This window comes from Schistocerca serialis, chromosome 10 (assembly GCF_023864345.2).
Source record: "Schistocerca serialis cubense isolate TAMUIC-IGC-003099 chromosome 10, iqSchSeri2.2, whole genome shotgun sequence".
NCBI classification, from domain to species: domain Eukaryota; kingdom Metazoa; phylum Arthropoda; class Insecta; order Orthoptera; family Acrididae; genus Schistocerca; species Schistocerca serialis.
In genome coordinates, this window is record NC_064647.1 from 146175795 (window position 1) to 146194849 (window position 19055).

At 44.6% G+C, this 19055-nt stretch overlaps 1 protein-coding gene across 1 annotated transcript in view; it reads left to right on the top strand.

Moving 5' to 3' along the window:
- The first annotated feature begins 8828 nt into the window (after window positions 1–8828).
- The window catches only part of LOC126424620 (luciferin sulfotransferase-like), a 65346-nt gene continuing 55119 nt past the window's right edge, over window positions 8829–19055 (top strand). The window contains exons 1-2 of the mRNA XM_050087357.1: window positions 8829–9030; window positions 18853–18952. Coding sequence (XP_049943314.1) covers window positions 8829–9030; window positions 18853–18952 — 302 coding nt within the window. The remainder of the gene's footprint in view (window positions 9031–18852; window positions 18953–19055) is intronic.

Consider the following 19055-nt stretch of genomic DNA (forward strand, 5'->3'; position numbering starts at 1 on the left):
TTGGAGGAAGTTGAAGTTCTTGACTTGCTCGTCTTGTGCGCTTGCTTCCGTGTGAACACATCCCGGATACGCTCGACATTTTCATCAGACGTGCGTAGCCGGCCAGTGCCCTTCGCTTTGCATACGCATCCAAGTTCCTACCATTTTGTACGCCAGTCCTAAATCTGTTTGTGCAGAGCTTCTTGCTGAATCGGCGGCGGGATCCACGCCGCACTTGAACAATGTATTGAATTCGCGCGAAATGCAACACACAAAATGATTTCTTTCGTGGTGTCTAAACTCCGAACCTTCCTCTGTCGAGTGTTTGTATCTTTTGTAGTCTGCCTGTAATAAACAATTGAAATCTGTTCTTTCTTTTTGAATCATTCGGTAAACATTACACTTGCTAATATTTTTAAATTTATCGCTGCTACTTATTAAGGAAAAACAACAAAAATGTTCAAATTTGTGTGAAATCTTATGGGACTTAACTGCTAAGGTCATCAGTCCCTAAGCTTACACACTACCTAAGCTAAATTATCCTAAGGACAAACACACACACCCATGCCCGAGGGAGGACTCGAACCTCCGCCGGGATCAGCCGCACAGTGCATGACTGCAGCGCCTTAGAACGCTCGGCTAGTCCCGCGCGGCGAAAAACAAGTTTTCATCACCAGTAAAAGACGAAACATAACATACCTTTAAGTCGACCGACCGCCGTAAAAAGGCTTATGTGCTCTGTACTAATACCAAGAGTTTAACTACGTAATTGTCCACCTGAAGATGACCGTGTGAGCTTTAGAAACGCTTAGCGGTACAATAAACAAATGACTCGGACAGAAAACTGTTTTATATATATTTGTATTTCTCACGATGGCGCCCTTTATGGATAAAACAATCAAATGTTGAAATGTGTGTGAAATCTAATGGGACTCAACTGCTAAGGTCATCAGTCCCTAAGCTTACACACTACTTAACATAAAGTATCCTAAGGACAAACACACACACCCATGCCCGAGGGAGGACTCGAATCTCCGCCGGGACCAGCCGCACGGTCCATGACTGCAGCGCCTAAGACCGCTCGGCTAATCCCGCGCGGGTGATAAAACAATCAGACAGTTTTCGGGCATACCGCTCTCGCATTATCCAACGCGCTCACCAAAGTGTCCCTCAACTGCCAAAACGAGTGTGATCACTAGACTTACCCCACTTTAATCTAGGAAATGTGGGTGCAATCTTCACAACGTTTATTTTGTACGTATACCTGCCCCCATCAACACGCTCCTTGTATTACCTTGAGGTGCAGCTCTATGGCTTCTCCCACACGATAACACAGAGTGTGGTTGCAAACTGAAGAAAGCTGAAACCAGTCTCGTCACCATAATATTAAACCAAACGCATACGCTGACGTAACACAAGTGGTACAAAGTGTATGTCGACCTCCCCACGACGCGGACTGCCGCCAAGTGTCATCTTTTCAGCAGCGAAATCCGCTTCTGTCATGGTCTCACACAGTGGCGGATACAGAAAAATCTCGAGGAGGCGGCGCTAAAGATATCTTGAGCTACCTTTACTTTTACCGTAATAAAAAATAATCAAGTCAAGTGCAAAGTTTAAGAAAGCTTTACTTAAACTGATTATATACATTTACTATGAATTACTATTATTAATAACTTCACAATCAACTGATAGCTCTCACTCTTGACTAATATTCACACTTGCACTTGCTACAACTAGGACTTTTTACTAATTATTCAGTCTTAATATTCTGCTTCTGAATTTAAACTAGCTTCCTGCTTCGCGAATAGTCCGTATTTAGACTGCTACATATTGAAGGTTCTCTGAACAAGAAAACAGTAGAATACTCGCGACTTTTCTCGAACAAATGCCAGATGGAATAACGTATCGAGATCAATAGAATGGCCGCGACTTTTCTCGTAGATATGTGTTAGCTGTCTATGTGCCAGACCGAAACGTATAAAATACGATGACGTGGATGCGCGTGCTACATGGGAAAGTACAACTACTCGATAAATCGATTCAGTCGAGTCGACTTGTAACACGTCCGGGGATACAATTGGGTGGGGTACTACCTTTTAAACTAGTTTCTCGTTTCGTGGCCGTGCGCCTTGTCCACACTACGTACCTGATAATACCGCGGCGGCCGTACTGTTCTGCTCCACACTGCTGCTGGCTTGCCTGAAATTATCTATCAAAATATGCAAGCAAGTTAGGGGAGCCACTCAACGTCAGAACGCAACACTGTCTTACGTCTGGTATGAACAACTCAATTCCGAGACGATACAAGAAAAACGCAGGTTGCACTGTTTACATTCTAAGTCGTAAATTAACAATCTTGATGATTACCAGTCCACAATATCACTCAGACGAGCGTACGCGTAACCGACACGACGCGGGTGATTCTTGATGATGCGGAAGCCGAATGATCGCGCGGAAGTTCTTACGCTCGTCACGCACAGACATATATCTGGCACCAGTCCTGCAAGGAGTAGCAACTTGATGTTAATATTCAGATATGCCAAATTGTGAACTTCAGGAAACGGGAAAACGAGAATCACGTGGCTGCAGCACAACTGAGTCACAACTGGAATCCGTCGACTCATAGAAATACCTGACTGTAACAATTTGTGAGGATGTGAGATTGAACGATCACATAGCCCCAGCCGTAGGAAAATGACGTGACACTCTTCGGTTCGTTCGTGGGACAGCAGGGAAAAGCACAAAGGAGATTGCTTGCAAATCTTTGTGCGACCCATACTAGAATATTGTTCACGTTTGTGGGACCCGTACCAAATAGGACTAACAGAGGATATTGAAAGTATGTAGTAGTGATGGGAAAAACCGACCAGTTAAAAACCGATATTTTCCGGCGTTTGTTTTTTCTCGGTTATAAGAGGTGTTTTTTATTTTTGACTAATAACAGAATAAAAAAATCGAAATATCCATAGCAGCAGCGCTAACATTTATTTGTAAAATCTGCATTGGTTTGAAATACTGTGTTGTTATAGAAAATGGAAAATAGTGCTACTTTAATAGCAACGCCAATAGAAACGAGCAACAAACGTATGGCATAAGAACTTGTACAGCATTCCTAATGTTCCTGTTGCCGTGTGTTGTGGCTTAAGGTACGTGGGTACGTACAGTGTGCAAGTCTCGCCTCTACCTTGTCTGCACGGCAGTTTCTCGCTGCCGTCGCCGGACATACGTTGTATTGCAGAACACGACACCAACGCTAGTCTGGAAATATTTTTACGAAGTGACACAGCAGTGAAGTACAACGCTTTATTTGCTTAAATGATTTGTGTCTCATTCCTATAAAGTAATAATGAGGAAGGAAATTATGGTAACGGTAATAAATTAAAAGCTTATCAACAACTTGGTCATAGTATACAATAAAAATAGAAAGTAGCTAATACGTTGCCAGTGTCGACATAATATGCCTTTATCTGCTCGCGGCCATTGGAAACGGACAGACATGAAAAAGAGAATTCTTCAACGTCAGTTTTCACCGTTTACCACTGACTATTCTCAATGCCCAAATAGTGGTAAGGTCTCCGATTCCAAAATGATTTTATATCAGAGTCTGAATCGATAGGAGAATACCGGTGAATTTTTTTAATATGAAACCATTTATCAATTTGCGAGGACACCAGCGAACGTTAGACGGACTAAGTTTTCTTTTACTTGCCTATTTAATTTAATATTTTGATTCTGCTTATTTTGAAAATAACACAGTCATTTTTTTTAAAAATCTTGGTTCGCTTTGTGCTTTTATTACAGGAAATAATAAGAATAAAAATCTGAAAGTTGTGTATTTTAGGGACCGGTTGTTTTGAGCAGTTTTAACACTGAGGTTAAACTGGCGTGGAAAACCTGTTGTTTCAGTGATAACTGCCGTCATTAATATACAGAGCACGGCGGCAGCAAAGGTGACATACGTGGGTGAGTGTCACAGAGTTTCTGAGGCAACTGAACTGCCAGACGCGTGTAGGGAGACGCGAACTATACTGAGATAGAGTATCAGTAACCAGCGTTACGCCGGTATTAGATTATCAAATATCTTTGTCAAATATCTTGGTCGCATATCTTTGTCAAAGAAATTTGATGGTGTAATAGGGAACTTTATCAAATCTCGTCTGTCGTCAAATAAATTTGATCAAATCTGATCAAATCTAGGGCCTCGCTGTAGATTTGATCAAAGAAGTCGCTTGTCTTCTGTTCACTGCAGTGTGACATGTTACCACGTGGAGCGCTAGCATCGTTGCAGCGTTCTGTCAGCTGTAGTGTTTTTATAAACATTGCTAGTAAATACAATTGGTGTGTACCAACAACTACAAAATTAATAGAGCTGTATGAAGCTGATGACGCGCTTTACAACGTGAGGCACCCTGAACACAAAAATAGATTAAGAAGATTAGAGACCTGAACTGACCTAACCTAACCTAACCTGTAGCAAGGACTCGGAGTGTTACAGTGAGCCTGTCTTCTGCAGATATAGCAGTTCTTAACTGAATATTGTGCTTTGTGAGATGAGGATACACTTCACTGAACACATACTGACATGTATGCTCATCCATTCTTAAGTAATTTACGTACGGCTTGACGTCCTCCACTACAAGCTCACATAAAAAGTTTGGTCGAATGCTTTTATTGTGTCATCGTAAAACACAATGGCTTCACCCAGGTATGTTTCCTTCTCTTCCCCCACTTCTTTTCTGCATGTGCACACAGTGCAATTGTGGTACATGCAACTGCTATGGTTAATAACAAGTTGTTGTTGTCAGTTATCTTGAACTTTGACGAAAAATGTGATGGCAGTGTAATACCCCTTTTTAGCGCCATGTCAAAGATCTTTGTCAAATATGTTTGACAAATATTTCATCAAATCTTTGACAAAGAAATCTGATAGTGTAATACTGGTCTTAGGAATGTACAGGGTGGTGTATACAGAAATACTTCCAACAGGATGGAGCAACTGCCCATACAGCAAGCTGCACCTTGAAGCATGTTTACACAATATTAACGCCTGACAGAGGTAAGTCTGGTCGCGGTCCTAGCGTGTCACCCAGGTCCCCTCATCTGTCAGCGTGCGATTTGTGTGGGGAGCCCTCAAGTCTAGTGTGGTGTGGTGTCACCGCCACTGTCAGTAAGTGCAGACCGAGCGCCGCCACACGGCAGGTCTACAGAGACGGACTGGCACTCACCCCAGTTGTACAGCCGACGTAGCTAGCTACAGTTCACTGACAAATACGCTCTCATTTGCCGAGACGATAGTTAGCATAGCCTTCAGCTACATTTGCTACGACCTAGCAAGGCGCCATAGCTTTGATAATTAATATTGTGAAGCCTGTATCATCAAGAGCGATGTTCTACAAATGTGGATTAAAGTTAAGTATTCCAGAAGCTACGCACTTTTCTTTATAGTATTCATTACGTATCCTGTTTCAGACTTCACGTCAGCCTGCGTGAGTTTAAGCGCGTGCCTTTCGGCTTCCTCTCATTGTGTCTAGGCTGTTTTGTCTAGACACAACACTAAGGTGTATTGCAACAACCCTCATCCTCTTCAAGAGCTGGAGCAGAACATTTCGGATAAAATTGCAGCAATTCCAGCAGTTCAACTTCGATCCACCTCCAGCAACTTACTGACCATGCCCAAAATGCACTTTCTACACCTGCTGTAGTAAGGTTGGTACTGTATTTTCTTTCCTCTGCTGTATGTCTTTGCACCCTGGAACTCTGTTCTCCAGGCCCCTTTTGTTTTGCCCACCCTGTACTACCTCCCCCGGCTTATCGTTCCTGCAAGCAGCGAGATTGGAGCAATTGCTGCACCCACAGAGGAATTTATACAATCATTCTTCCCACAGTCCATATGTGAATGGGTCTATAACTCGTGGTCTAGCGGCTAGTGTTCCTGCCTCTGGATCACTGCATCCCGGGTTCGATTCCAAGATAGGTTGGGGATTATCTCTGTCTCGGGACTGAGTGTTTGTGTTGTCCTCATCATTTCATCATCACCATTGATGATAACTGCTAGATTGGACTGTGTAAAAATTGGACTGTGTAAAAATTGGACTGTGTAAAAATTGGACTGTGTTAAAATTGGACTGTGTTAAAATTGGTCTGTGTAAAAATTGGTCTGTGTAAAAATTGGTCTGTGTAAAAATTGGACTGTGTAAAAATTGGACTGTATAAAAATTCCACTGTGTAAAAATTTGACTGTGTAAAAACTGGAACTTTGTACGGGCGCTGATGACCGTTCAGTTGAGCGCCCCACAGACCAACTATCATATGTGAATGGAACGCAAAAGTAAGGAATCGTCCGTCGTCATGAAGGTGATTACAGGTGGAGCACAAGCTCGGAATGTTTAAAGGATGGAGAAGGAAATCGGCAGTGCGTTGTTTCAAAGGAACCATCATGGAGCGAATTAGGGAAATAAAGGGAAACATAAATCTGGATGGCCAGACACGACTTTGAATTGTCCTTCTCCCGAATTCGCGAATTCGAGTCCAGTGTGCTAATCACTGTGCCAGTTCATTCGTTGTGACGCCATTGTTACAGTGTCAGCCCAGCTATAAACCAAATCATTATTTGTATTTTGCATATTATTAATTTGAGCTGAAGCTTACGACAATAACATCCCCGTAATGGACTGACCCACACAGAGTCCTGACCTGAATCCTGTAGACACCTTTGGGATGTTTTGGAACGCCGACTTGGTGTCAGGCCTCACTGACCTTCATCGATACCTCTCCTCAGTGCAGCACACCGTAAAGAAACGGCTGCCATTGCCCAGGGAACCTTCCAGCACCTAATTGAACGTATGCCAGTCAGAGTGGAAGCTGTCATCAAGGCTAAGGGTGTGCCAACACTATACTGAATTCCAGCATTACCGATGGAGGGCGCCACGAAATTGTAAATCATTTTCAACCAGGTGTCCGGATACTTTTGATCACATAGTGTATAATGGCTTTATGACACCCATCCGAAACGAATCAGAGCATGTATCCCGGCCAAAGGAGTTACGTCGGCTGCCATGTTCTTTGTCATTTTCAGTCGATTTTTTTAATCAGTGAAATAACGTCACATACCCTATCAACATGTGAAGTTTCATTTCGTTTCCTCTCCTCTTCTGTTTGCCGGCCGCGGTGGCCGAGCGGTTCTAGGCGCTACAGTGTGGAATCATGCTGCCGCTACGGTCGCAGGTTCGAATCCTGCCTCGGGCATGGATGTGTGTGATGTCCTTAGGTTAGTTAGGTTTAAGTAGTTCTAAGTTCTTGGGGACTGATGACCTCAGAAGTTAAGTCCCATTGTGCTCAGAGCCATTTGAACCTCTTCTGTTTGCTTCATTTTTTACGTCATCCGGTGGCTGTTTTCTCTTCTAGGAACATCGTCACCACGTTACTTTCTTCCGTAAAAATCTAGTGTAGAGTCATTGGAAATGAAAACTGAATAAATTCGTACGTACTTGGGTACTTACTAACACGTCTCTTTCCAACAGGAGCAGCGTTCTGTACGACTGTATTAATGAGATCCACCGTACGAGGAATGACAGCAACGATCGTAAATTTTTCGTCTGTTTATAGCAGCTACTGTATAGCTATCTTCAGTACCGTTATATCCAAGTCATGCAGTTACATCCAAGTCATGATGACTCATCACAACTGAAGATAGCTACACAGTAATCGAAATAGGCTCAAACATAGAGATTTAAAATTTACGACCTATGCCTCCTATCGTGAACTTACTGACAGCCAACAAATGCGGACTGCAAAGAGAGGGAAAGAATTTCAGGGCACCAAGTACCCTCCTCCACACACCGTTCTGTGGCTTCTGTTACTGAAAAGCGGTCGCAGCAGATGGGACTTCAGATCGCATCCATCACAGCTGCGAGAACTATAGGGAAAGCAATGTCTGATAGGTGGCGAAATGGAAACTACAGTGAAAATCGGATGAAGCTCTGCACAGGTGTGTTGGGCAGTGTCCCTAGTAAGCCCGTCGATCGCGCCATGTCGCTGTTTTTAGTTGTGCGCATACAGTGAACACGTGAAGATGCCTGAAACAGTAGTGTCTCCCGCGAACTACGGGAGCCTGGTGAGACGTTTCGCCTGATTTCACGCAACCCCACATAAAGTAACTGTAACGCATTTCCTCCTTCATGACGGTTGCGCAACTGCAGGGGTAGTGAGGACGCAACTGTAATGCTTTCAATGAAAGTGTTTGATCACTTACCATACAGTCCGGACTTGGCTGCCTCTGACTTCGGTCTCTGCTCACATGAACGGCTGGCTATGAAGACAAGATTTTAGTACAGAGAACGAACTGTAGACCAGCGTAGATAGTTGGAGGGAAGGTCAGGCCACTGCCCTCCATGACGAGGGTATTAGAAAGTTTGTACAACGCTACGATAAATGTCTAAGAAGAAGTGCCGACTATATAGAGAAGTAGATGAAGGTGTAACAAACTATTCGAAATAAAATATTTTTGATTTTCACAGTGGTTTCCAGTTCGCAACCGATTTGACGTGTTATTCCCTCAAACGACCAAGAATTATGTAGTACAAACACGGAACGTTTCTACCTAACCTCTGCATTTTGATAATCAGAAAACTGTTAGATTGCGGCTTCCCAAATCTACGCTAAGTTTCTAGTGATTGAGCTATCAACGTCTCTTTAAACTCTAGAATATCCCAACTTCAGAATCTGCAACCGTCATTGCTGCACGTACTTCTGATTCATTCTAATCTGTGACAAACTGAGCGTGTAAGTGGCATCATTTAATCGCACGTTTTATTTGTTTGACTTTTCACAGATCTATCCGCAGCGCAGCCATGGCACCCACCGCGGAATTCCTGTCTTCGCCACGCGTGAAGAGCTTCAACCAGAATATGAATAACGTCTACGATAAAGGCTTGGTGAAAATCACTCCTTCCAACTGTACACAGCCGGTGGAGTTCATGGAAGACGTGCAGGCGATCCTGGATTTCGAAGTTAAACCAGACGACGTGTGGCTGGTCACGTTTCCGAAGTGCGGTGAGCGGCCATGTCGTGTCAACATTTCCTGTAGTGCGTCTGGAGTCTAGGAGACTTCCAGGCAGACTACTTCTCACATCCGAGTAAAACTGTGTGCCGGAACGAGACTCGAACTCGGGACCTGTGCCTTTCGCAGGCGAGTGCTCTACGCACTGAACTACCCGAGTTCAGGTAGCTCGAATGGCACAGCACTGCGAAAGGAAAAAGGTCTCGGGTTCGCGTCTCGGTCCTGCACACAGTTTTAATTGACCAGGAGGTTTCACATCAGTGCATATCAGTGCACAATGAATACGCATTTATACAGGGTGGAATACCGCTTTCAATTCTCTTGTAATTCTGTCAGAGACAGCAAAGGACTTGCAAGAGCAGTTGAACGGAATGGACAGTATGTTGAAAGGAGGATATAAGATGAACATCAACAAAAGCAAAACGAAGATAATGGAATGTAGTTGAATTAACTCGGGTGATGCTGAGGGTATTAGATTAGGAAATGAGACACTTAAAGTAGTAAAGGAGTTTTGCTATTTGGGGAGCAAAATAACTGACGACGGTCGAAGTAGAGAGGATATAAAATGTAGAATGGCAATGGGAAGGAAAGTATTTGTATGGAGTGTAGCCATGTATGGAAGTTAAACGTGGACGGTAAATAGTTTGGACAAGAAGAGAAGCTTTCGAAATGTGGTGCTACAGAAGAATGCTGAAGATCAAATGGGTAGATCACATAACTAATGAGTAGGTATTGAATAGAATTGGGGAGAAGAGGATTTTGTGGCAAAACTTGACAAGAAGAAGGGACCGGTTGGTAGGACATGTTCTGAGGCATCAAGGGATCTCAAATTTAACATTGGAGGGCAGCGTGGAGGGTAAAAATCGTAGAGGGAGACCAAGAGATGAATACACTAAACAGATTCAGAAGGATGTAGGTTGCAGTAGGTACTGGGAGATGAAGAAGCTTGCACAGGATAGAGTAGCATGGAGAGCTGCATCAAACCAGTTTCGGGACTGAAGGCCACAACATCAACAACACAGGGTGCTCCACTGATCGTGCCCGGGCCAAATATCTCACGAAATAAGCGTCTAACGAAAAAACTACAAAGAATGAAACTTGTCTAGCTTGAAGGGGGAAACCAGATGGCGCTGTGGTTGGGCCGCTAGGTGGCGCTGTCATGGGTCAGAGGGATATCAACTGCGTTTTTTAAACAGGAACCCCCATTTTTATTACAATTCGTGTAGTACGTAAAGAAATATGAATGTTTTAGTTGGACCACTTTTCCGTTTTGTGATAGATGGCGCTGTAATTGTCACAGATGGCTCATATTTCCGACCAACAGCTGATAACAGGTAGGTTTTTTAAATTAAAATACAGAACGTAGGTACGTTTGAACATTCTATTTCAGTTGTTCCAATGTGATACATGTACCTCTGTGAACTTATCATTTCTGAGAACGCATGCTGTCACAACGTGATTACCTGCAAATACGACGTTAATGCAATAAATGCTCAAAATGATGTCCGTCAACCTCAATGCATTTGGCAATACGTGTAACGACATTCCTCTCAACAGCGAGTAGTTCGCCTTCCGTAATGTTCGCACATGCATTGACAATGCCCTGACGCATGTTGTCAGGCATTGTCGGTGGATAACGATAGCAAATGTCCTTCAACATTCCCCACAGAAAGAAATCCGTGGACGTCAGATCCGGTGAACGTGCAGGTCACGACCAATCCACCTGTCATGAAATATGCTATTCAATACCGCTTCAAACGCACGCGAGCTATCTGTCAGACATCCATCACGTTCGAAGTACATCGCCATTCTGTCATGCAGTGAAACATCTTGCAGTAACGTCGGTAGAACATTACGTAGGAAATCAGCATACATCGGTAGAACATTACGTAGGAAATCAGCATACATCGATAAAATGGGGGCTAATTATCCTACCTCCCATAATGCCGCACCATACATTAACCCGCCAAGGTCGCTGATATTCCACTTGTCGTAGCCATCGTGGATTTTCCGCTGCCCAATAGTGCATATTATGCCGGTTTTCGTTACCGCTTTTGGTGAATGACGCTTCGAGGCTAAATAGAACGCGTGCCAAAAATCTGTCATCGTCCCGCAATTTCTCTTGTGCCCAGTGGCAGAACTGTACACGACGTCCAAAGTCGTCGCCATGCAATTCCTGGTGTATAGAAATATGGTACGGGTGCAATCGATATTGATGTAGCATTCTCAACACCGACGTTTTTGAGATTCCCGATTCTCGCTCAATTTGTCTGCTACTGATATGCGGATTAGCCGCGACAGCAGCTAAAACACGTACTTGGGCATCATCATTTGTTGCAGGTCGTGGTTGACTTTTAACATGTGGCTGAACACTTCCTGTTACCTTAAATAACGTAACTATTCGGCGAATGGTCCGGACACTTGGATGATGTCGTCCAGGATACCGAGCAGCATACATAGCACACGCCCGTTCGGCGTTTTGATCACAATAGCCATACGTCAACACGATATCGACTTTTTCCGCAATTGGTAATCGGTCCATTTCAACACGGGTGATGTATCACGAAGCAAATACCGCCAGCACTGGCCGAATGTTACGGGATACTACGTACTTATACGTTTGTGACTATTACAGCGCCATCTGTCACAAAGCGAAAAAAGTGGTCTAACTTAGACATTTATATTTCTTTACGCACTACACGAATATGTAATAAAATGGGGGCTCCTATTTAAAAAAAAAAAAAAACTCAGTTGATGTCCGTTTGACCTATGGCGGCGGGATGTAGCAGGCCAACCATAGCGCCATCTGGTTTCCCCCTTCAAGCTAGACGAGTTTCGTTCTTTGTAGTTTTTTTCGTTTGATGCTTTTTTCGTGAGATATTTGGCCCGGTCGCTATCAATGGACCACCCTGTATATCTCCTCTAACTCACCAGTGCGTGCTGCGGTCATTCAAGATATTACTAAGTAATGTACCAGTGGAGATGGTTTTGCCTTAGCCCCCTTAAGATTTTCCTTGCATATAGAGCTTTCTGACAATTTTATGGCACTTAGCCGGGGCATCATCATTTCTCTTTGTGATATTTCTAATGAAAACGTAACAGCCATTAAAGTAAAGAAGAAGAAGAAAAAGAACCCGCAACGACTGACTACTTTTACAGTTCATTTATATGGTCAGTAACTACCTACTGGTTCCGAGCACTCGTGGCTCACCTTTAGTGTGGTACTTGCATTTATTGGAACGTACTGGGATAGTTAAGATACTGATATCCAGCACACACCTTCGTAGTGGAAGTCGGTTACGCACTACTTTGCCGTGGTGCTCAACGCAGAAGCATGCCGGTTCGAATCCTGGTGGTGGATAAAATTTTTGCTGCCAAGGAGAGGAGAGGCCATGGTTCAAAATCCCTGATCGGCAGTCTTTGCTTCCATGTCCTGGATTACAACTGGATATTCTGCAAACCACGCTTCACTGTCTCGCAGAGGGTTCATAGAACCACCTTTACAATAATTCTCTATTATTGCAATACCGAACAGCCCACGGAAAGACGGGATACCATCACTTCTTCTTGCCGGCCGGAGTGGCCGTGCGGTTCTAGGCGCTACAGTCTGGAACCACGAGACCGCTACGGTCGCAGGTTCGAATCCTGCCTCGGGCATGGATGTGTGTGTTGTCCTTAGTTAGATTTAAGTAGTTCTAAGTTCTAGGGGACTGATGACCTCAGAAGTTGAGTCCCATAGTGCTCAGCCATTTGAATCCATTACTTGTTGCACTTCCATGAAGATTTTCATCCATTAATGAGTCTACGGAATAATAGTTTCAGTTTCCGCTTCATAACGTCCACATACGATTCTTCGTAGAGCGTCACATTGCAAGTATGCGTTGTTATTATTATCATAGCACTTCTTCATTCATAACGTTATCATTCAGAAATTACTGTATTTCCACTGGATCTTAATCACGCGTGGAATCGAAGAATGGACCAAAAAGTGTCACTGGAAAACAATGTACAAGATGAAACTTCCTGGCAGATTAAAACTGTGTGCCGGACCGAGACTCAAACTCGGGACTTTTGCCTTTCGCGGGCAAGTGCTTGGGTAGCTCAGTTGGTAGAGCACTTGCCTGCGAAAGGCAAAGATCCCGAGTTCGAGTCTCGGTCCGGCACACAGTTTTAATCTGCCAGGAAGTTTCATATCAGCGCACACTCCGCTGCAGAGTGAAAATCTGGAATGTACAAGATGTGGATGTCGTATGGTATTGTTCACTGGCAAACCCCACGTATAGATTCAGCCACCTGTCGGAAGCAGTGTTCAATACTCCACGCACATTGGCCCCTTCCCTTCCATATTTTGGGGAGTTGTGTCCTATGCGTGTTTGTGGAGTGTAGTGTTGGGTTTGCGCTGCTACGGATGAACGGAAGGGAGAGACTTGAAACCCTGTGGCAGCAAATAGTCTGGTCTTCTGGAATAGCAGCGAGCGGGTGACCGGGCTTAACATCCCCATCTGACAGACGGGTCACCACCAAACAACACACGTGACCTCACTACATGAGACACTGCAGAGAATATTATTAACGTAGATAAGCAGTAGGATTTTCGAGCATTATTGTATTTGAACATTATGAAGTACCTCGAAGACAACGGTCTATTAAGACACAGTCAACACGGATTTAGAAAACATCGTTCTTGTGAAACACAACAAGCTCTTTACTCACACGAGGTGTTGAGTGCTATTGACAAGAGATTTCAAATTGATTCCGTATTTCTAGATTTCCAGAAGTCTTCTGACACTGCGCGGCACGAGCGGCTTGTATTGAAATTGCGTACTTACCGAATATCGTCTCAGGTACGCGACTGGATTCTTGATTTCCTGGCGGTAAGGTCACAGTAGATAGTAACTGGCAGGTAATATCACTTCATGACGGATAATGTGACATGAGTCCTTCCTCGGTGATGCGATGGCTCGAAAGACGTTTCCCAGTAATAATGTTCTGTGTATTTACCAGTGAAATACTCTATAAGAGTCTATTTAGTTGAGCACGACTACGGAGGAACATTGTGTATTGCAATCAACGGATGGCCTCTCACTTGTAAATTGTTGTTGTGGTCTCCAGTCCAGAGACTGGTTTGATGCAGCTCTCCATGCTACTCTATCCTGTGCAAGCTTCTTCATCTCCCAGTACCTACTGCAGCCTACATCCTTCTGAATCTGTTTGGTTTATTCCTCTCTTGGTCTCCCTCTACGATTTTTACCCTCCAAGCTGCCCCCCAATACTAAACTGGTGATCCCTTGATGCCTCAGAATATGGCCTACCAACCGATCCCTTCTTCTAGTCAAGTTGTGCCACAAACTCCTCTTCTCCCCAATTCTATACAATACCTTCTCATTAGTTTGTGATCTAACCATCTAATCTTCAGCATTCTTGTGTAGCACCATATTTCGAAAGCTTCTATTCTCTTCTTGTCTAAACTATTTATCGTCCACGTTTAACTTCCACACATGGCTACACTCCATACAAATACTTTCAGAAACGACTTCCTGACACTCAAATCTATACTCGATGTTAACAAATTTCTCTTCTTCAGAAACGCTTTCCTTGCCATTGCCAGTCTACATTTTATATCCTCTCTACTTCGACCATCATCAGTTATTTTGCTCCCCAAATAGCAAAACTCCTTTACTACTTTAAGTGTCTCATTTCCTAATCTACTTCCCTCAGCATCACCCGACTTAATTCGGCTACATTCCATTATCCTCGTTTTGCTTTTGTTGATGTTCATCTTATATCCTCCTTTCAAGACACTGTCCAGTCCGTTCAACTGCTCTTCCAAGTCCTTTGCTGTCTCTGACAGAATTACAATGTCATCGGCGAACCTCAACGTTTTTATTTCTTCTCCATGGATTTTAATACCTACTCAAAATTTTTCTTTTGTTTCGTTTACTGCTTGCTCAATATACAGATTGAGTAACATGGGGGATAGGCTACAACCCTGTCTCACTCCCTTCCCAACCACTGCTTCCCTTTCGTGTCCCTCGACTCTTATAACTGCCATCTGGTTTCTGTACAATTTGTAAATAGCCTTTCGCTCCCTGTATTTTACACTTGCCACCTTCAGAATTTGAAAGAGAGTATTCCAGTCAACATTGTCAAAAGCTTTCTCTAAGTCTACAAATACTAGAAGCGTAGGTTTGCCTTTCCTTAATCTACACTCCTGGAAATGGAAAAAAGAACACATTGACACCGGTGTGTCAGACCCACCATACTTGCTCCGGACACTGCGAGAGGGCTGTACAAGCAATGATCACACGCACGGCACAGCGGACACACCAGGAACCACGGTGTTGGCCGTCGAATGGCGCTAGCTGCGCACCATTTGTGCACCGCCGCCGTCAGTGTCAGCCAGTTTGCCGTGGCATACGGAGCTCCATCGCAGTCTTTAACACTGGTAGCATGCCGCGACAGCGTGGACGTGAACCGTATGTGCAGTTGACGGACTTTGAGCGAGGGCGTATAGTGGGTATGCGGGATGCCGGGTGGACGTACCGCCGAATTGCTCAACACGTGGGGCGTGAGGTCTCCACAGTACATCGATGTTGTCGCCAGTGGTCGGCGGAAGGTGCACGTGCCCGTCGACCTGGGACCGGACCGCAGCGACGCACGGATGCACGCCAAGACCGTAGGATCCTACGCAGTGCCGTAGGGGACCGCACCGCCACTTCCCAGCAAATTAGGGACACTGTTGCTCCTGGGGTATCGGCGAGGACCATTCGCAACCGTCTCCATGAAGCTGGGCTACGGTCCCGCACACCGTTAGGCCGTCTTCCGCTCACGCCCCAACATCGTGCAGCCCGCCTCCAGTGGTGTCGCGACAGGCGTGAATGGAGGGACGAATGGAGACGTGTCGTCTTCAGCGATGAGAGTCGCTTCTGCCTTGGTGCCAATGATGGTCGTATGCGTGTTTGGCGCCGTGCAGGTGAGCGCCACAATCAGGACTGCATACGACCGAGGCACACAGGGCCAACACTCGGCATCATGGTGTGGGGAGCGATCTCCTACACTGGCCGTACACCACTGGTGATCGTCGAGGGGACACTGAATAGTGCACGGTACATCCAAACCGTCATCGAATCCATCGTTCTACCATTCCTAGACCGGCAAGGGAACTTGCTGTTCCAACAGGACAATGCACGTCCGCATGTATCCCGTGCCACCCAACGTGCTCTAGAAGGTGTAAGTCATCTACCCTGGCCAGCAAGATCTCTGGATCTGTCCCCCATTGAGCATGTTTGGGACTGGATGAAGCGTCGTCTCACGCGGTCTGCACGTCCAGCACGAACGCTGGTCCGACTGAGGCGCCAGGTGGAAATGGCATGGCAAGCCGTTCCACAGGACTACATCCAGCATCTCTACGATCGTCTCCATGGGAGAATAGCAGCCTGCATTGCTGCGAAAGGTGGATATACACTGTACTAGTGCCGACATTGTGCATGCTCTGTTGCCTGTGTCTATGTGCCTGTGGTTCTGTCAGTGTGATCATGTGATGTATCTGACCCCAGGAATGTGTCAATAAAGTTTCCCCTTCCTGGGACAATGAATTCACGGTGTTCTTATTTCAATTTCCAGGAGTGTATTTTCTAAGATTAGTCGTAGGGTCAGCATTGCCTCACGTGTTCCAACGTTTCTACGGAATCCAAACTGATCTTCCCTGAGGTCGGCTTCCACCAGTTTTTCCATTCGTCTGTAAAGAATTCTGGTTAGTAATTGGCAGCCGCGGCTTATTAAACTAATAGTTCGGTAATTTTCAAATCTGTCAATACCTGCTTTCTTGGGATTGGAATTATTATATTCTTTTTGAAGTCTGAGGGCATTTCGCCTGTATTATACATCTTGCTCACTAGATGGTAGAGTTTTGTTAGGTCTGGCTCTCCCACGGCCGTCAGTAGTTCCAATGGAATGTTGTCTACTCCCGGGGCCTTGTTTCGACTCAGGTCTTTCAGTGCTCTGTCAAACTCTTCACACAGTATCGTATCTCCCATTTCATCTTCATCTACATCCTCTTCCATCTCCATAATATTGTCCTCAAGTGCATCGCCCTTGGATAGACCCTCTGCTTAGCCATTTTGCACTTCCTGTCGATCTCATTTTTGAGACGTTTGTATTCCTTTTTGACTGCTTCATTTACTGCATTTTTATATTTTCTCCTTTCATCAATTAAATTCAATATTTCTTCTGTTACCCAAGGAATTCTATTAGCCCTCGTCTTTTTACCTACTTGGTCCTCTGGTGCCTTCACTACTTCATCCCCCAGAGCTACCCATTCTTCTTCTACTGTATTTCTTTCCCCCATTCGTGACAACTGTTCCCTTATGCTCTCCCTGAAACTCTATACAACCTCTGGTTTAGTCAATTTATCCAGGTCCCATCTTCTTAAATTCCCACCTTTTCGCAATTTCTTCAGTTTTAATCTACAGGTCACAACCAATAGATTGTGGTCAGAGTCCACATCTGCACCTGGAAATGTCTTACAGTTTAATACCTGGTTCCTAAATTTCTGTCTTACCGTTATAAAACCTATCTGATACCTTCTAGTATCTCCAGGATTCTTCCATGTGTACAACCTTCTTTTATGATTCTTGAACCAAGTGTTAGCTATGATTAAGATATGCTCTGTGCAAAATTCTACCAGACGTCTTCCTCTTTCATTTCTTACCCCCAATCCATATCCACCTACTATGTTACCTTCTCTTCCTTTTCCTACTCTCGAAATCCAGTTACCCATGACTATTAAATTTTCGTCTCCCTTCACTACCTGAATAATTTCTGTACTACAGTAGTAGGCGCGTGCTTCGTGTTTATCGTGGCCACAATAATGCGTTCACTATGCTGTTTGTAGTAGCTTACCCGCACTCCTATTTTTTTTTATTCATTATTAAACCTATTCCTGCATTACCCCTATATGATTTTGTATTTATAACCCTGTATCCTCCTGACCAAAATTCTTGTTCTTCCTGCCACCGAACTTCACTAATTCCCACTATATCTAACTTTAACCTATCCATTTCGCTTTTTAAATTTTCTAACCTACCTGCCAGGTTAAGGGATCTGACATTCCACGCTCCGATCCGTAGAACACCAATTGTCTTCCTCCTGATAACGACGTCCTCTTGAGTAGTCCCCGCCCGGAGATCCGAATGGGGGACTATTTTACCTCCGGAATATTTTACGCAAGAGGACGCCATCATCATTTAACCATACAGTAAAGCTGCATGCCCTCGGGAAAAATTACGGCTGTAGTTTCCCCTTGCTCTCAGCCGTTCGCAGTACCAGCACAGCAAGACCGTTTTGGTTACAAGGCCAGCTCAGTCAATCATCCAGACTGTTGCCCCTGCAACTACTGAAAAGGCTGCTGTCCCTCTTCAGGAACCACATGTTTGTCTGGCCTCTCAACAGATACCCCTCCATTGTGGCTGCACCTACGGTACGGCCATCTGTATCGCTGAGGCACGCAAGCCTCCCCACCAACGGCAAGGTCCATGGTTCATGGGGGGATAAGAACGGTAGCAGCAACCAAAAGACAGTCACCACTTGACAACGGCTGAGGAGTACTCGGCCGAAACCTCGTGGATGTAAACCACTTGACGCGGCTGGAAGCTCAATAGAATGTTATGATGTATACATTTTTAACAGCTAATTCCATAAATACTTCGCAAAATCCAAACGATCCAATGAATTATGTACGTGATGTACCATCAATAAAGATAAATGAATGTAGTGCAGAAGTCGCAAGTTCACTATTTATTGTGTCCTCTTTTCAGGAACAACGTGGACACAGGAATTGGTGTGGCTGCTCATGAACGACCTCAACTTCGAACAGGCCAAGCGAACTCCTCTGACAGAAAGATTTCCATTCCTCGAGTGAGTATAGAGGGAGAATACCACCAGAATATTGCAGACATTTAGTTTTCACACTAGAAGGACTCTACTCTGTTTGTTATGGAAACACACATTCTCTAGTAAA